This window comes from Nyctereutes procyonoides, unplaced genomic scaffold, assembly GCF_905146905.1.
Source record: "Nyctereutes procyonoides isolate TBG_1078 unplaced genomic scaffold, NYPRO_anot_genome, whole genome shotgun sequence".
NCBI classification, from domain to species: Eukaryota; Metazoa; Chordata; class Mammalia; order Carnivora; family Canidae; genus Nyctereutes; species Nyctereutes procyonoides.
The window spans coordinates 6,934,180-6,954,539 of record NW_026575148.1 but is presented as its reverse complement, the minus strand read 5'-3'; the positions used below and the strand labels follow the sequence as shown (position 1 = coordinate 6,954,539).

The following is a 20,360-nucleotide window of genomic DNA, read 5'->3' as shown; positions in this document are numbered from 1 at the left end:
TATGTAGGATTCAAGGGGAAGGTAATTAAACAATTGAAGAAGAAAATGGAGGAATAGAAGGCTCTTGGTTTCTCCTCCTCCTGTGAATGCACCAAATAAATAGCTATACACTGATCGGTTTCCTCGGAGAAAAATCCAGAAACTAATTTAAAGACTCCTACATAACAGGCAACTAAGAAAACACCCAAATTGAAGTGAATAGGAAAAGCTGACACATTTATGCTGTAAATCTTCTTGGCACAGTGCCTTCCTTACAATTGGGAGGGGACCCCGAAATCCCAGCTTCTCCCTGAGGAGTGAAGGGTTTGGACCACACATCTAGCACCCCGACTTTTATAGCTGCCACTGGAAAGACTGGCTTCCAAATCACCCAGCTCTGAGAGCTGATGGGCTCATTTGCAAGTCCTTTGGGACCAAAACAAACAAACAAACAAACAAACAAACAAGCACAAAGAGGGAGCTTTGAACCACCACAACATTAAAAAATGGACAAAGGATCTGAATAGACATTTATTCAAAGATGACATGCAAATGACCAGCAGGTACGTGAAGAGGCCCCTAACATCACTGATCATCAGCAGACTATAAATGAAAACCACAAGGAGATACCATCTTACACCTGTTAGGATGGCTATTACCAAAGTAATAAAAAGATAACAAATGGTGACTAGTATGTGGAGAAAAGGAAACACTTGTATAGTTTTGGTAAGAATATAGATTGGTAGAGCCATTATAGAAAACAGGATGAAGGTTCTTCAGAAAACTGAAAATAAAACTCTGACATCATCCATCAACCCCTCTTCTGGATCTATATCCAAAGGAAATGAAGTCAGTACTTGGAAGAAATATCTGCACTCCCACGCTCATTGCAGCAATATTCACAATAGCCAAAATATGTCTGTTGACAGATGAATGGATAAAGAAATTGTGAAATACCCACACAAGCACACACACATTTTAATAATTATTTAGACTCAAAAAGGGGATATTGCCATTCGCGAATACGTGAATGAAGCCGGAGGACATTATGCTAAGTTAATTAAGGTAGGCGCAGAAAGACAAAAACCACAGGATCTTATATAGAATCTGAAAAAGTCAAATACATAAAAGCAGAGAGTAGAATGGTGGTTTCCAGTGTGAGGAGGTGGAGGAAATGTGGAAACGTCGGTTGACGAGTACAAAGTTATAGTTAGGTAGGAAAAATATACCTAGAGATGACTATAGTTAATAATATTGTGTTGAAGAATGGAAATATGCTAAGAATGTAGATTTTAAATGCTCTTATCACATGCACAAGATAGTAACTATGTGAAGAGAAGATATATTAATTAGCTTGACTATAGTAACCATTTTAGTATGCACATGTATCTATTAAGTCATCATGTATAGACTTCAAATATAATTTTTGTTTTTAAGAAAGACAAAAAAAATAAACTGAAGCAGAGCAAAAAGAATTGTGCATCTTGTTCTTGATAGTATTCCACTCATGTCTTGGTTTCATTTAAATCTTATATGTAAGGCAAGATTTACAAAAATAGTATAGTAGGTTTGTAAGCGGTTTGCAGAAAAAAATAGTTGGGGCATCATCAACATACCACCAAATGAAACCAAATTCCAAGTTTTATGCAAAACAAAAGTTTGGCGTTTATCTTTGCGAAATCATGGCACATCTAAGTATGATTGTGGGTTTGCTAGTGTTTGTTTTATTATCTTGCTTCATGACTTATCCAGATATTATAAAATGCCCTTTATGTGTATCAAACACTATATAGTGAAATACAGAATTTTGTATATTTTGATGCATAAACATATATTTATAAATAATATAATTGCATACCTGTGTGTATACACATAGGTACTATTCTTATAGATTGTTTTCCTAATGTCTGTTACCTGCTCTGGCCTTTCATGGGTAGTGCTTTAGTTGAAGCCCTTCACATTTGTCACTTTGATTGCTGCAGTAGCCTTCCTTTCATTTTCACCTTCCTTTCCACACCCCAGCAATTCAGCTACTAGAGAATGTTGCTAAATATGTCACCCCCTTACTTAAAATATTCCCGTGGTTATTTATAATGTTCTACTTAAAGTTCAAACTTCTTACTGTGGCCCACAAGACTCCTCAGTCTCTAACCTAGACCATTTGTGAGGTTCATCTCCCACCTCTTCCTAAATGCAAACCCCAAAATACCAAAACTAAAACACCATTCTCACGAGTAGCCCCTTGAACATGCCACAGTAATTCATCCCTGATGTATTTTGCACATATTATTCCTCCTAAATGAAGTGCATTTTCCATCCTTCCTTGTCCAGCTAACTAGCTATGGATCCTTCAAAACTCATCTCAACTGTTACCTCCTCCAGGAAGACTTCCCTATGCCTCAATCTAATTTGGGTGTTCCCATGGCACCACAGGCTCTCATTGTAGTGTTCATCTAATTCCTTATATTTGGAGTTATTTTCCCAGGTACACACAAACCTGGGGTTTTGGCAAATTGGAAGGGAACCATGTATTGAATCTCTGAACTCTAGCACACTGTCTGGGCATACGGTTATATGGCATACAGCATGTAGCTTAACACATTTTTTGTTGTAGACTGTCTAAAAGAAGTTTATCACCTAATTCTTATGTGGTCACTAACACTTCAGAGCAGATGAACGAGATGAAGGTCAGGTATTCCAGGAGAGAAGAATGAGGTGCTGGTGGAAGATGTAGAGTTGCAAAAGTGTCTAAGTCAGTGATTCACAAGTGATCTTTGATATGCCTACTAGAATGGTCCTGCCATTGTCAACACCCACAGATTTTTGCTAACCCACATAGCATTAATTCTTTTGATTTGGAAATATCATATGAAAGATGTTACTCAAAATTTTATCCATTTGAAAGTAAGTCTCTTTTGTTAGACTTTTATATGTCAATCTTATATATTTTAAATGTTTTAATTGTTAGAATTTGACACATTTGGGGATTTTGTTTGTGGCTGTGAGGCCATGTCTTTGTATAGATGTTGGCATTTGGACACTCGAGGGCTTTATGGACAAGATGATTCTTGTCACTTTCAGATGGAACCAAACTGGACGTTGTATATAAGGGGTCTTTTATAAGACCCCTTGAGTCTCACAGGTGGAATAAAGCTTTCAAATTTATCCTATACTTTCTCAACTACCACCTGATAGTTTAGCCTAATGTAAAGACAATATCTACTTTTCTAGTGTATGGAACTTATTTGGGAATAAGAATTCAGTGGGCAATAACTGACTGTTAGATGCTTCTTCTCACCTGGCTACTCTTCCTCGAAGATCTCCAACTCCTTGAAGGTGTTTGGTGTTTAGCTCCTGTACTGCAAAATTAGTTCCTGTGGCCGCCTGGTCTCGAACTCTTATTTGGTCTTCCAAAATCTGTAATTTTGAGTATAAATTCCCATTAATTTCTCATCACACATGATAAGAAAATATGGTTTAAAGCAGAGGTTGCAAAATTGAATGCTTTTCCTGACTGGGCTGATAGTATAAATGAGTGAGAGAGTCATGTCAGGCAGAGGCGGTCCCTGCCTTATCTGAGGGAGGCGGTGATGGCCTGATTCCAGCAGATGGTTGCCAGGTAGGAATAATGGCTCAACAGAGTTTCAACACCGGTCCAAATATAGATTTTATGTTAAATCTTTCCATTTTTAAAAAAGATCTGTTTATTTCAGAGAGAGTGAGAGCAAGCAAGCACAAGCATGAGTGAGGGGGGAGGGGCAGAGGGAGAGAAAAGATCCCAAGCCGACTTACCACTGAGCATGGAGCCCAATGCAGGCCTCATCCCCCAACCCCAAGACCATGACTAGAGCTGAAACCCAGTTGGAAGCTTACCTGACTGAGCCACCCAATCACCCCTAAATCTTTCAATTTTTAAGTACAGACATCTTAGTCAAAATCTTTTATAAACATGATATGGGCCAAATAAAACATACTTATTGTGCTCATACAGCTATGGGTTTCCATTTGGCCATCACTGATATAAAAGCTTTTCACAATAACCTATTTCAGAATTGGTGGTAGGTTTAGAAAAAGGGATCTTTCATATGGTATCAGGCAAGACCCTGATTGACTTTACAGACTGACTCAGAAGCACAGTGAAGCTAATACAACTAACAAAAGCAAATGTGAATCAGACTTTTTCACTCGGAGTGAAAAAAGGTTTATTTTCTCAGTGTTTTAGAGAACACAGAGGCCTGAAGTGGGTTCACATTTTGCCCCTGTGTATCCTTAGTCATGGCTTCAGTAATTCTTGGTATTCTGAAATAGAGAAGCCTGTCTTATACACTACCAGGCTGGTGGTTCCAAGAATAGTAGTTTAAAATTTCTCCAGACTCATAAGTAAATATTAATTTAAAAAGAAAAGAAAAACTCTGCTGGTCCATAGAAAAAAATTCTATCTTGACATTCAAACAAATTCTACTGTAAAGTGGAGATACGTGACATAATTTGTATTTATTCATAAAGAAAAGGTTAAGTTCACGATTTGGGAAAACATTTTAGTTGCTATATTTGACCAAGGCCTGAACTATGTTTAAATTACATTCATGAATTTTTTTAAGATTTTATTTATTTATTAATGAGACACACAGAGGGGGGCGGGCAGCAGGTTCCATGCAAGGAGCCCAATGTAGGACTCGATACTGGGACTCCAGGATCATGCCCTGAGCCGAAGGCAGACACTCAACCACCCAGGAATCCACATTTATGAATTTTTTGAGGAAAAGAGGGATATTTGTAGCAAATGAATGATAGAAATTTTAAAGATCATATACAGGCTCTTTCTCATTTGTAAACTGGCAGGTTGAGACAACCCAAAGGCAAATGAAATTTTAACTGAAAACATAGAAGTATTAAGAACACTAGCTAGAGTTTTGTTTTCATTTGTTTTTTGCTTGCATGTAGTTCTCTCAGTCCGTTCAGGTTGCTCTAACAAAATACTACAGACTGGGTAGCTAATAAAGAACAGAAGTTTATTTCTCACAGTTCTGGAGGCTGAAGTCCAAGGTCAGAACGTCAGCATCAGCATGGTCCTGTTCTGGGTGAGAGCCCTCTCTGGTTGCAGACTGCCTATTTCTTATTGTGTTCTCATGTGGTGGAAGGGGTTAGAGAGATCTGTGGGGTCTTTTTTAGAAGGGCCCTAGTCCTAGTCATGAGACCCCACCTCCTAATACCATCACATTGGACGTTAGATTTCAACACGTGAATTACTGGGGAGAGAGGAGAGACAGATATGTAGACCCTAGTGATAGATGTTGTTTTGCTTTGTTTTGGTAAAGACTTGTGATGAGAGGGAACTTGTCCTACTAAACACTAAAATATATGAGATAAGGATAAATGAATCAATGTAGCTAAATAGATATGCATACCTAAATAGATCAATGTAATGTAGCGAAGATCTTGGTAAATCTAAGAAAGAGATACGCTATACCGGAGGCTCACAAAACAGTGGGGGAGGAATTTCACAAATGGTGTTGGGATCTCTGGTTATTTATTCAGAATTAATTTAGATCTTTATCTCATAACACATCAATATAGATTTTAGAAAAATAGATTTAAAATATTAACTTAAACCATGGGGTTGCTGGGTGGCTCAGAAGGTTAAGTGTCTGCCTTTGGCTCAGGTCATGATCCTGGGGTCTGGGATCGAGCCCTGCATGGGGCTCCCTGCTTTGAGGGGAGCCTGCTTCTCGCTCTCCCTCTGCCATTCCCTTTGCTTATGCTCTCTGGCTTTCTCTCTCTCTCTCTCTCTCTCTCTCTCAAATAAATGAATGAATGAATAAATGAATGAAATAACTTTTAATAAATAAAAAAAACTTTTCTTAAAAAAAGCTAAGCCATAAAAATAGCAGAGGTAATTTTAGTCCTAAAGGAAGAAATTTCAATTCTTAAAAATGAGAGAAATCACAGAGCAAAATATTGGAATGTTTAACCTTATAAACTTAAACTTAATAGATACATTGTAAGTGTAACTAAGATATAAACAACAAACTGGAAAAACATAACAGACATTATTGCCCAGGATTTCAGTTCTGTGCTACAATCAACATACACTTCTTGGAGAAAGCCAATTATGCCTATCTTTTCCCATCTTTGTGTTTGGTGTTTTGGTGTTTGAAATCAATCCCAATGAGAGCATTAACACCATGGAAATAGGCAAACATTACAAATCAAGTTTTTATTCTCCAGAAGGTATTTGATTGCTGGGCTGTTAAACATTTACCAGGGCACCACCAGCTATTATCCTTAATAAAACATTTCATCAAATCGATAAAAATTAAAAAGTACTAAAAGATAAAAGATTTATCTCCAAAGATAAATTGGTAAAATATATTAATGGATGACTGACAGAGAAAATGCAAATTGTTATAGTCACTTTTAAAAAGTGAGAAAAAGAGAAAGATCTCATTTCTATCCCATCAAATTAGCAAAGTTAAAATAATAAATCACAATGCTGCCATGGGTGCAGTGAAAAAGCATTCTCATGTAATGCTAATGGAAGCGTAAGTAAGCATAAACTTTCCGGAAACCAGCTTGGCAGCACGCATCAAGAGCTTTCAGTGTTCACACCCTGGAGTTTCACTTCTAAGAATATATACTGTGGAAATAAGCCAAATACAGACATACATTAATGCACAAAGATATTTTAATATTAAGATAATGATTTAGCAAATCATGGTATATGCACCATGCAAAGACCTTTAATGACATGTTAGAGTTTATAATATAATTTTATATTAAAGATTGTGCTTACAAATGTAGTCTCAGCTTTCTAAATGGAAGGATTTGAGGGAAATGACTCTGGGTGTTTGTAGAAATGGTCATTTGCTGGTGGAATGATGAGAATCCCTGCCCACCACCTCCCCCGCCCCAGTTTTAAAATTTTTTTCTAAGCTTTCAAAATGATTCTAATGAAAAAGCATTGCTTTTATAAGTTGAAGGGGGAAAAAAATCCAAGAAAGCAATGCTATACATAACATTCCCTTTCCTTGAGTTTATTTATTTTTTATTTTTTTCCTTTTCTTGAGTTTAAATTACTTTTAAAGTTTGTAATTAGTTACCAGCTTGCAAGCCAAATAATTTGATTATAAAAAGGACCAAGCAACTTAACTGTTGCAATTATGGTTGATAAAAACATTTTTTTTCATTCTTTTCAAAGGCCCAAGTCAAGTTTCAGCTCACTAGAACCTATCTTGCTGGTCAGTCTGCAATGGGCTGACCTGGCTAAGGAGTTTAGGTTTTTAAAAAAATACTTGAACAGCATCTATTTCTTTGTAAAGCACTTGGCATTTTATAGTCTTATTTATTGGAAGTAGCCTAATAGTTTCTTCTTTATAATATTTTAAATACGTTATCTTCAGATATTTCCTAATTCAGTTTTCTACACAGACCAGTTCTCCTCATTTTCGCTCTATACACCAACCCCTTAACAGGATGGCAAATATTTTGAGATTTTAGAGTTTTTGGAAAATGTTTTGTCTTTTTTCAGAGCTTATCTAAGACAATCAATTATTCTAGGAAAAGAAGTTCTTAGCAAGACTTGGAGATCTGGAAAAGTTTCCCCCTTAATGTTAAGAGTATTTTAATGAGGTATAATTCATATGTGTTAAAAGAATTAAAGTGTATATGTGGATGGATTTTGACAAATATAACCAACCATGTAACAACCACCTGGATCAAAATATAGAACATTCTAGAAGCCTAGAAGCATTTTTGATATTTCTGAGAATGCTATTTTCTTTTCAGTTACCAACAAGTTTTGACTTTGAAATTGGTTTCTTAATTTAGCACTAGTGCTGTACTTGATTTTGTCATTATCTTAAAGGCACTGAGCCACTAACCTCTTGTCACTTTCTTAACACTAGTATGCCTAGAAACAACCTTTGACCACTTTGAGAAGTTCACTGACTTAAGCACTGGGGTCAGTTCAGTATATGCTAAATACCAATAAAATATCTCTTAAAAGTTCACTAAGATTTTTTAAAATCTTATTTTAATTTTTAATCTATACTCCCTCTAATGCATTATGGTGTTTGCCAGACCCTACAGATGGAAAACAAATTATAGATGTCCTTAGCCTTATAAAGTCCTAAGGAAGGCATTGTTTGGGTTAATTGCATGAATTTTGTTTGTTTGTCAAATCCACTATATTCTCTGATAGTAAAAGAAGATATTTATTGTGGGAAGACATTGTTATCAAATCTCATGATCCTTCTGCAAACTTTTAGTCAGTTTCCTCAAAAGTAATCAATCTCTGGGATCCTTGCCTGCAAGTTGCTAACCCAGATTCATCAGGCCCATTGGCACTTTAAGAATACTGAAAGACCTGTAGTAAAAAAACCTATTTATCTTGGTTTAACCCAGATAATTTCTCCTTTGATCAGAAACTATTTTTCCTTTAACACCTTGAATATCATTCATTCAGGAAATATGTAGAGTGCTAACCACCTACCAAGTTCTGTTGCCATCTGGTGTGGGATTTAGTGATGAAGAAAACAAAATCCATGCCTTCACAGAGTTTATATATTAGAAGGAGAAAACAAGCAATTAATAAATACAGACTATGGTAGTTTGCTTATCAGATGGATAGGTGCTATGGATATCTAAAAAGTAAGGTTTAAGGGAGATTATGACTGCTGGTGGGGAAAGGTGCTATTTTATAGAAATGTCAAGGAAATCCTCTCTGATAGGATGATAGCTGAGCAGAGACTTGAAGGAAATGAAGAACATTTCATAGGAATGTCTAGCGGAAGATGATTCAGCCAGAGCGAGTAGTAAGTGGCAAGGCCCTGAAGCCAGAACATGTTTGGTATGTTCCAGAAAGAGCTGGGAGCCACAGTGAAAGAAAGACCAGGGTTAGGAGATGGAGAGATGGATTACTGGGGTCAGACTGTGATGGGTCTATGAACCATCATTATGAAAACCTCTATTTGAAATGATTACATGAAAAGAATCTTGGAGATTTAGATTAAAATGAGCACCTAAGCACAATGTCTGACATATTGTTAAACAATTCTCTCTGCTGTCACAGAATAGATATTAAATGCTTTTTGAATAGAATTTCCTTCTACTTTTTGGCATAAATGAGCAGTTGAAAAGTTGAACTGTTTTCCTCTGGGGCAACACATTGTAATCATTTAAGCATAAGCCATAGTGATTCACTTCTCTAGGTGAAAGATGGTATTGGTGGTTGACAATCGTTGACAAGCAATGATGTCAACATATAGAAAATAAAGAACTACCTCAATATTTTGGCTGAGTTTTTTGACGATGCTCGTGATGGTCTGAATGTGGTTTTCCAGTAGCTTCCTGGCGAGCGACTCCTCTTTTCGACAGCCATGTGTTCCCTGAAGACAAGCAGAGATATCCTCCTTGATGCGGAAGGCTTGTTCAAGGAGAAAGGTGATGGTACGCTCCTGGTTGTTCAGTCTGTCTTCTAAATGACTTCTGTTGGTGTTTGGAATCACAGGAAGAAAAGAATGACCCCTGGTCAGGAAAAGGAAACAACACCAGCGGTGTTAAAAGAATGAGTTGGAGGAGCCAGACCCAGAACTTGCATCTTCACTTCTACACCAGTATTGTCTCACCTGGGAGAAGTTTGGAAGTTTAGAAGGACTCTAAGCACCTGCCTGGTTAGAATCTTGGTTTGTGTCTCATCTAAGAAAAAGATCTGACTTCTGCCTTGGTCTTACATTATGCATTGTTCATGTTTCCTATATTTTACCCACTATTCTAACAAGCCAAGCTGGATCTACATAAATTCAATACCTGAAAATTCCACATTGAGGACAGTGTTGCCTTCTAAGCTGGAAAAAATAATAGATCAAAGGCAGAGATTTACAAAAGAATCAGTTTAGTGAAAAAGTAAACCCAGTAAATTAGAAAAAGAAATTGGAGACGCTAGATCTCTTTAGTATTTTGGTAAAGAAACATGCAAGATGCTGACATCCCCTATTGGTATTAATGTATTATTCTTTCCTTTCACAGATAAGCTTCTTGAAGGACAGGCAACTTTTGTTTTGTCTTTTTCTTTATTGAATTTACTTTGCTTGTTTTTGTGACCTCGTCTCTGAAGAAAGGAAATGAGTTACACAGTACCTCAGGAGTAAAATTTCCTGAGTCTTGATCAAAATGCTGACCTAGTATGACTGCTGGCTTCCTGTCCTCAATTCCTCCTAAAACCTTGGAGAATCTAGAAAGGAAAATTAGAAAACTGTACAAAGAAAAAACCAACAAAAAACCCCCAAAAAACCCTTGGCAGCTGGGGCCGTTTTAAACCGGTGAATGTGTAGGGTGATGGTGGAGTAGGTGCCATGGTGTGCCCCCCAATTCCCTTTTCAAGGAGGGGAGACATTTCCCCCAAGTGTTGGGAGTGCTGTCTCCGTGAAGAGAGTCACCTTGCCCAAGGCGATGCCCACTTCTTGGGGTAGCTTGAAATTAGTGATTGGTCAATGTATGAAGGACTGGCACACGTGCTCTATCTCAGAACAACTTGCAAGGACCATCCTAGCTTCAGAGCTCCCTGTGGAATTGTATGATGATACTTTCTTCCCAATTCTTTCTCCTTCCCTTCCCCATAGTGACGCTGGAACACTCCATTTGAACCTTCTGTTCACCAATCTCTGTTTCCTGGGCAACCCAACCTCAGTCAGATGGCTACTTGGGTCTGGGGCAAGAGATAGCTCAGCAAGCCTGTGGGAGATACAGTGGGGAAGAAGGACTGGTGTAGCTCTGATTTTGCTTCTTCCCCTTAATGAGACTTGGGACAAATGCTCTATTTGTGTGAAATTTCAGATTCTAGTTTTAAGTGTCCTCAAGAGTCAGATCAGACAAGGCAGACGACCTGCATTGGCAAGAAGCTGAAATAACAGTAACAAAAAATGTGAGGAACAATTGACCTTGGGCATTTGTTTTTACACCGTCCTACTCACAGGCCCCAGAAGAGGGAAAGCAACTGGTCTCCTAAAGTTACTTCTTCCTGAGGAGCAAAGGTGAAGACCTGAGAGGACAAGTGATTTTGTAGGATGAGGAGTGGTCCATCAGATCCTGGTTTTCCTGTGCCCGGTGCTCATCCAAACCCTGCCCCCTGAGTTTACTGGAGCTCACAACCCCCAGGAAATCAACTCACTGGCCAAAACAGTAAGACCTTTGAGAAGCACAGTGTTTTCCAAAACCAACTAGCCCACAAATAATCTGCTAGATTTTAGATTCCTACATAAGAGAAATACCAGGTTATATGCAACAAGACATTTTTAAAAAGGCTAATAAACATTAAAAGGAGGGAAGATATTAGTAGAATGAAAATTTTAAAAAGTGGAAAACATGGAAAAGTAAACAAGTAAAAAATATTAGGTGTAGGGCAGCCCTGGTGGGGCAGCAGTTTAGTGCCGCCTGCAGCCCAGGGTGTGATCCTGGAGACCCAGGATCGAGTCCCGCTTCAGGCTCCCTGCATGGAGCCTGCTTCTCCCTCTGCCTGTGTCTCTGCCCCCCCCCCTCTGTGACTCTCATGAATAAATAAAATCTTTAAAAAAATATTAGGTGTAAAAACTATAATGGTTGAAATAAAGAAAAAAAGATGGGATACATATGACAGATGAAATGGCTGAGGAAGGAACTCATGGTTTGGGAGGCCAGAATGAGGAAATTTACCAGACAGAAGGAATGGTCACAGAATTCAGATTTCGGGGTCAAAATTTGAAATTCATCTATGAGGCTCCAGAATTAAATATTAAGCTTAACCCTTCTATGTTCCTCTAATCCGAGAGATAATAAGCAGAAGCAGGGGAAGCATTGATTAGTGCTACTCCTGTGAGCTAATGGCCTGGAAGCAGAAATGACACATGGAGACATGGAGGTGTCCTTGGGGTCCATATCCACTCCCTCCTGAGTTCCTCCTTCCTTTCTTGGTCCTGGCCACTATTAACTCCTCTACTTCTGTGTCTGAGCAAAAAGTGCACCCTCCACCAGCAGCTAGAGTGGTCTTCTAAAAGTCTAAGACCCTCCAATGGCTTATCCATCCTCTGAGAATAAAATCCTTGCTCTCATTTCCAACCTCAGCTTTTCCCACTCATCCATCCATTCTCTCTTACTCAACCACATGAATCTTCCATCTGTCCTCGCCGAACTAGGTCCTGACTCAGAGCCCAGGCACTCGCTGTTCCACTTGGAATGCTCTTCCCTGCAGTCACTTCATTGCCGCCTCTTTCTCATGGTGTCTGTCTCAAATCCAGTATCCCCTCCTCAGGTAAGTCTTCCCCTCAGCACTGTCCAGCATAACACCCCGTGTCATCTTCTCCCCAGCATTTGTCATTATCTAAAATTATCTACTTACTTGTGTCATTTTCTGCCTTCCATCGCTAGAATGAAAGTGTCCTGTGGACAGGGGCTTTATCTAATTTGTTTTCCACGGTGTCTCCAACACTGAGGGGAGTGCCTGACATGTAGTAGGTAGTCAGTAAGTATTTATTGACTGACTGGTTTTTCTAGCTGGACTTTTCAATTGTTGGAAATTGGGGGGGGGGGTGCTGGATATGGTGCCATAAAGCCACAGGTTGTGAGAGCCTCAAGGGTTTTAGTTTCTTCTCTTAAGCAGTACCAAGTAGCCTCAGCCTGGGTGAGGCTCCTCTTTCCTTTCACCTGCACCTCTGGGAAACAAAGCTTTGCTAAGGCTTTCATTAAATTCCCTCTTCCACTCATTTGGCTCAAAAATGTTCTGGAAAATTAGCAAATGGAACCTCGTATATATATAAAATCCATTCCTCTAAAGCCCCAACATGCTGACGGTGCTCCCCTGGATGGAAGTATGAGTCACAGGTGGAAGGGAAGAGGATGTCAGGCCCTGCTGATGGTGACACATACCCTAGTGGCAGGCTGCAGATTTATCTTCCTCGAGTGGGGGCTTCTTTCTGACCTCTGCACAATCTTCAGCCTGAATGTACCAGTGAAAGAGTGTTTGGTCCCTAGTCTACAATCCTATACAGATACTTGTAAGTTATGCTGCGTTCCTGTCAAAATTTAGTATTTGTATGCTCTTAAGTGTTCTCAGCGTGGCAGACATTCGTGGTTAACTCCTAAAAGCCACCCTCCCAACCCCACTGCTTCTGCCTGCTTTGGTTCATCCTCCCATTGCCCATGTCCTTGGTGCAGGGGGCAAGTTAATCATGGTGGTCTCATTCTTCGAGGTTGAGATTCCACTGGTTTAAATAGGGGCATATGAAGCAATCCTGGCCAGTCAGGTGAAAGGGAAAAACCTCTTGTGGGGTTTCTGGCTAAGGTTTCTTCGCTTTCAAGAAGAGATACATAAGAAGAAACTTCCCCCTTGTTTGCTGGAAGCTGTCATGTCTGTGTGTGATGTCTGGAACTGCTGAAGCCATCTTGTGATCATGAGGGAGAATCGGATGGCAGGGAGGAAGGATAGAAAACACCTGCTTGATGAGGTTAAGCCTCTAAATGAACCAAACCCTAGATTTTTAAAAATGTGAGCTAATCAACCATTTTGGTTGGACTTTGTGTTATGTGTCGCTGAAAGCACTGTATCCATGTCTAATAATCTACCAATAAAAATGACGGTTGGAATAAAAATGTATCAGTAAGTATTTACTAAATGTCTACTCTAGTCCATGCATAATATATAACGGTCTGTCCCTGAAGGAGCTTAGTGTAATTCTGTGTTTCTCAGAAAGAAACTTGAATTAGTATCATGGGGGTGGAGAAGGGAGGGAAGTTGTTATCATGCAGATCCCTTGGCTCTACCATAGATTTGTTAGATCATAATTTTGATGGTAGAGAGGGACACAGCAAGAATACATATTTTAAATAAGCACTTCGGTGTTTCTAAATGTCTCTTGAATATTGAGCATCATTGATTTATTTAAGACCGGTCATGTGCATCAGTGACCCGGGTCAAGTGTTTCAATGAATTCATCTTAAAAGGGGCTAACAGGTGTACTTGGCTGTATGGTTGTTAAGTTCTTTATGGTTCATGTGATAGGCACATGGTGGGGGTGGTGAAACCAGCGCCCTAGAGCTGCAGGGTTAAGAGGAGCCCGCGTTCACACACTCTCTGGAGGTGATATTGGCTGGTGTCAAGACTGTATCCAGAAAGAGCACGAGGAATAAGCAGATCTAAGCCAGCAGAGGGACCAAGGGAACAGGACTGCCACCCCTGCTCAGATGCCCATCTGTAGTCTTGCCTGTCATGATTGGCCTTGATGACGTTGCGATTTGGCACATTGAAGGGCAGCACCTGATACTATGCACATGTATTTTCCTGCAACCATGGGGACATTAAGTGACCTATAAATGATGGACTCTATGGTTTCTTTTAGCTTTCAAAGTTTATCTTTAGAAGTTATTTTATACTTAACTTAATGGAGAGCATTCCTTCTGGAGATTTCTTTTCATGCTTAAGGTTTACTATAAATTGGGAGTTTTATTATTTATTAATGATGCTTAATGAAGCCCCAAATAATGCTCCGTTTAGTTCTTTTTACATGATTCCTGCAAGATAAATGTAGCACTTGTTTATTTTTTCCACTTCCATTACCGTAACAAAAGAGAATGCTGTTTTGCAGTTGACATTTCTAAAATCAACAACTAGCAACACACACATAGGAACATTCTCAATCTTCCAAGAGAGATTCCTGATATCATTGTTCAACACATCAGATCATCCAAATGCCTAAAAACTGAATAACAAGATGTGGCCACTCGGATTCTTTCAGTAAGTTAGAAACAAAGCCAAATCCACTGTTTTATTAGTCTATTATATCAGTGGGCCTTCTATCTAAATTTAACTGTGACAGGAAAGCAATGACTGGATATTCCAGACTGGTCCAGACGGAGTTACTAACCACAGGAGAAAGAACTCCCAGGGGCCTTTTCAGAGCGCTATTCGGGCTTTACATAAATCATTGATTATGTAGCTGACAACTGAATGTGAACAGATTTTCCACAAACTCTGAGTTCTATTTCTCTGCGATTCGGTGTGACTTGCACCAGCTGTGCTGTTGCTGGCAGATGCATCGGTACAGAGAGCCTGTCACTTCTCTGCGTGTTCTGTTCTTGTGAATAGAGCACTAAATTTACTCGGGAGGTTCTGATAACCATTTTGGCAACCTGGAATACTCAAGATGCAAGGATTTGAAAATGGAAGCCCTTCTCTAGAACAATGAAGAGCATAACTGAGAAAATTTTCATTTTTGTGAGATCTATTATCACCAGCTCCCTTCTTGGTGCATAGAGTCCTGCAGAACACACACACACACACACACACATAAAGTGGAAATTTTACAGAACATTTTGGTGCCTCACAAAAATAACCTGTAAGCCAATGAGGAACAATGATATTGAAGATACATTTTCTGTAGTTTCTCTGTTGCTCATGTCTGAAAACCACCCTGGCAGATGGATTTTGGCAGCTAGAGAAGCCTCCACTGCTGACTTTTACACGATGCTGAGTGTTTTAGGGCCATAGGGGAGGCAATCCAGAGTGATGGGGATAGTCTGGGAAGAGGCAGACCAAAGCCAGTGGGGTTGTGCCAGTGGGAGGTCTGCATGGAGGAGCCTGGAAAGGACGGGACCCTAAATAGGGACACAGCTGAGAAGAGACTGGAGAAGAAGACTGGTTGTGGATAGTTTCTAGCAAAAAGTTCTATACTTTATGAGGCAAACACCTCATGTTAGTAAAAATTTCAATAAAACTACAGAATTAATGCCGCACTTGTTGTGACTGACTTTCTAGCGAGAGGCATTCAGATGTTCCAGAGCCTCTGTGTGGGTTACACTTACAGGCAAAGCGTGTGTAAACCATAGCAACAAATTGTTTTGAGGATATTTGGAGTTCTTATCACTTGTGCTTTTGCGACACTTTTCCATTATTGCTTTGCTAATACTGGGCGTGTACGTGTTATATATGTGAGTCTCCAGGGTGAAGAACACTGCATTTGGAGTTTGAAGACCAGGGTTCAAATGATGTCTCCACCACTTACTATCTTTAACCTTCCTTAAGTTGTTCAGAAGAGAGCTCTTTGAGTCCTCTGGAGGTCATGACTCTTGCCTGACCCAACTGCTTGAAAGACATCAATTTACTTAATGTACTTGAAGTGCTTGGTACTGTTGGTGTCATATATGTATGTTCTTATTATGATTATTAGTAATTAATAGATGGACTAATAGGCTGAATTGTATCCCCACAAAAAGATATGTTGAAGTCCTAACTCCTAGTGCCTCAGAATGTAACTTTATTTGGAAATAAGGTCATTGCAGAGGTATTTACTTAGGATGAAAGGGTAGGGTGGGTCCATAATCCAGTATGACTGATGCCCTTATAAGAAGATGACCATGTAAAGATGGAGACACAGGGAGGATACCGTGTAAAAATGGTGGTAGGGACTGAAGTGATGCATCTAGAAGCCAGGGGACACCAGAGATTGCCAGCTGTCACCAGAAGCTGAGAAGAATGGGATAGATTCTTCCTCAGAGCTCTCCGAAGAAACCAACCCTGCTGACACTTTGATTTCAGACTTCTAACCTCCAATTGGGAGGCAATAAATATCTCTTGTAAGGAATTTATTATTACACAATCTTATTTCCATATGATGCTTTTAGTCAACCTGTCACTTTCATAAAAATTATTTCATATCATCCCCCACAAGTACATGGGTGAGATTTTTCCTCAATTCAGAAGGAGAAGGAGGCTTGGAAACTGGCAATAACTCAGCTGGGAAACATTTTAACCTGTGTATTTTGCTCTTTTTCCTACATCAGAGCAACTTTGCTTAGACTAACGAGTAGCTCTTCCTGTTAAATTGTGTTTTCTCAGGATATGTTATGTAATTACCAGTTACATCTCTCTGTGGAATTCTCAGGGTCCCCTCTGAGGCTCAGAGGCTGAATGAGCTCCCTCTCTGCTCTAAGGACCTGAGTCTGGCCTCATCCTCATCTCAGCACAGCTCTCTCACTTGAGCAGAAGTTCTTAGGTGTAGCAAGAATGCAGACAGCCTCCTTGGGTAGGAGGCGCTCAGCTTCATCTGGGTAGCCCCTGGCCTGACCAGTGTGGGGGTCTGTGGGTCATGCCCAGGTCTTGTAGCTGTGTCCACCCACACCCAGGGTCTTGCCCATCATAGGCTGGGGGACTAGAGATGGAATCTAGAAGGTGCTAGAGAGGAATAAGAGGCTAACCTGAGGCTGAAGGAAGTGCCTCCTGGGCACAGTTGAGATGCTGTGAGTCCAGGCTGGCCACACCTCACACAGGGGCCCGCGGGGAGGAAGATCAGAAATCTAGGGTTGCATCACATCTTCCATGCACCAGAGATGGCCTGCAGGTGACATGTGTGTGTGCATGCACGGGTACACACATACACACACTGAGAAGATAGCTGGCAGGGGATGTGGATAGAGGAGTGGTGAAGACAATAGGCTTTGGAGTAACTAGACATAGATTTCTGGGTTAGGATCTTGGTTCTGCCTCCTGCACTGTTGGTGGGAATGTGAACTGATGCAGCCACTCTGGAAAACTGTGGAGGTTCCTCAAAGAGTTAAAAATAGACCTGCCCTATGACCCAGCAATTGCACTGTTGGGGATTTACCCCAAAGATTCAGATGCAATGAAACGCTGGGACACCTGCACCCTGATGTTTCTAGCAGCCATGTCCACAATAGCCAAACTGTGGAAGGAGCCTCGGTGTCCATCGAAAGATGAATGGATAAAGAAGATGTGGTCTATGTATAACAATGGAATATTCCTCAGCCATTAGAAACGACAAATATTCACCATTTGCTTCGACGTGGATGGAACTGGAGGGTATTATGCTGAGTGAAGTAAGTCAATCAGAGAAGGACGTACATTATATGGTCTCATTAATTTGGGGAATATAAAAAAAAGTGAAAGGGAATAAAGGGGAAAGGAGAAAAAATGAGTGGGAAGTATCAGAGAGGGAGACAGAACATGAGAGACTCCTAACTCTGGGAAACGAACTAGGGGTGGTGGAAGGGGAGGAGGGCGGGGGGTGGGGGTGACCGGGTGACAGGTAGTGAGGTGGGCACTTGACGGGATGGGCACTGGGTGTTATGCTATATGTTGGCAAATTGAACACCAATAAAAAATAAATTTATATATAAAAAAAAAGAATCTAGTTTCTGTCGTAGCATTGTATGCCCTTGGACAAATAATTCGACTCCTTTGAACCCCAGGGTCTTCATCTTCAAGATAATGATGCCCCTGTTAGGGTCACTGAGAGGATGAAATGAGAAGATTACCATGGGCTAAGAACTGGAAGCTTTAACAGTGAAGATGGTTAGTGGGACCAGGATGCTGCGCAGGGTGCAAGAGGCTTTGCCAGGTCAGAAAAAAATTTATTAGCAAACCCAGAGGGCTTGTTCCTTCAGCAGCAGTGCAGACTATTTGGAGCTTTCTTACCTGGGAGCTAGTTGCCCTCATGAATGGATATGATATTGCCAAAGAAAACCCAAAAGATTTCCAACCCAACATGACCCAGCCCATAGAAAGCTCAGCCACCAGGGTTTTGTCTTCCTTTCTCATGTACTGTGAGGTGAAATATCTGTCTTCATCATGCAGAAAGAAAAGCAATGCTTCACGAGATAATAAAACATCTGCTGTGATAGTAAGAGAAAACCTTGAAAAAAAATACTTCCCAGACCCTGATGCTATATTCGACTCACAAGGAGAAATCATCATCAATCATGTATTATTTTGCCCATTTCACTTACTGATAGTTTTATGGATCCAAATTTCTCAATAGCATCCTCTGGCTGTTAGCCAGACCCCTTATCTTCCCAGAGAGTGTTCTCCTGAGAAATTCCTGAGATGTGTACTGGAATAGCCTGCACAACTCCTCAGTACCAACCAACCTCATTTCCTTGGCCCAAGGGCATGCTACTTGATGTGTATACTTTTTCATTTTTCCTTCCAGCCATCTTTGTCCCCTTGCCTTTTCAGCCACCTCAGGAGCATCCTGGCCTTGGAGACTTTGCTTTTCCCACACAGGTCCACATGGCCAACCCCCTCATCTCCTGGGGTTTGCTCACACCTGACTTCTCAAGGAGCCTGCCCCTACCCTGACAGGCTCTTGAACCCTGCATGTCTCTTCCTCCTGCTCTAGAATGGAAGTTCCATGAGGGCAGGGGTCTTTGTGTTTGTTCCCTGATGATTCCCTAAGTGCCCAGCACACTGCTCAGCACATAGTGAATGCTCGATAAGTGTTTGTTAAGTGAATAAAAGGTAGTAACCAGTTTTAGAAGACCAAAGAATTTTAGGGATGGAAGAAACCTTAGAAGTAATATGATTCAGAGGTTTAAAAAAAATTTTTTTAGCAGGGTCAATTGAAGAACAATCAAGATATTTATCAGCAGAGTTTGTTTTCTATTCAAGATTAAATCCCATGGGGGCAATAATACACTTTCTTAAACTTTAGCCACTTTATTACATAAAAGAATGTTTATGAGAAATTATGAACAGAGTTGAGAAGTGGCAAACAGAGGCAGCTCTCTAATCTGCATCCTGGAAATGAAATCTGGATCTGTGAATACAGACAGCCCTTGAGACTTGGGCTGCTCATCTGCTCCTAAGCCTCCACCCCCACCCACCCTTTTATAGCAGAGACAGAGACTGCCCACAAAGAAAAGACATTCTCTTTTTCTCATGGTCCTATAGCTAATCAGAGGTGGATTCAAGAGTGGAAGGCAGCCTGGGTGGCTCAGTGGTTTGGCACCTGCCTTCAGCCCAGGATGTGATCCTGGAGACCTGGGATTGAGTCCCACATCGGGCTCCCTGCATGGAGCCTGCTTCTCCCTCTGCCTGTGTCTCTGCCTCTCTCTCTGTCTCATGAATAAATTAAAAAAAATTTTTTAAAAAGAGTGGACCCAAGGTGCCTGGCCTCTGTGCAGTGCTCCTTCCAACAGCAGAAAAAGGAGAAGAAGAAGAAAAAAAAGGCTTTGGACTTTCCTGTTCCATCAAGCTTAAATGAGCATTGGCCACATCGTCCTTGTGAATCAAGGAACACATGTGGCAATCAGAATTATTTACTGCCTTTATTAGAGTGTCACCATAATTGTCCTAGAATTGATTGCAAGCTTTCCGCCTTCCCCTGCTCCATGGATTATTAATATGACCTAACATTTAACAAGTACTAATAATGTGTGGGTGTCGCTCCAACTGCCGGAGGTTGAGCAGAGCCCTGAAAAGCACTTGGTCTGCCAATCTTTTTGATGCATGTCTCTCACCAAACCTTTTTCACAGGGTGTGTATTATGCTTTTGTTGCTGGATTTTTACCCTTTTTGGTTGTGGTTGGTGTTCGTTTCTTAGGATTTCCTATCAATATTC

At 40.4% G+C, this 20,360-nt stretch overlaps 1 protein-coding gene across 1 annotated transcript in view; it reads right to left on the bottom strand.

The window, feature by feature from the left end:
• Positions 1-20,360, bottom strand: part of FAM81B (family with sequence similarity 81 member B) — a gene marked incomplete at its 5' end in the record, with an annotated part of 54,524 nt that overhangs the window by 28,367 nt on the left and 5,797 nt on the right. Inside the window, 2 exons of the mRNA XM_055312761.1 lie at positions 3,278-3,396; positions 9,261-9,504. Coding sequence (XP_055168736.1) covers positions 3,278-3,396; positions 9,261-9,504 — 363 coding nt within the window. The remainder of the gene's footprint in view (positions 1-3,277; positions 3,397-9,260; positions 9,505-20,360) is intronic.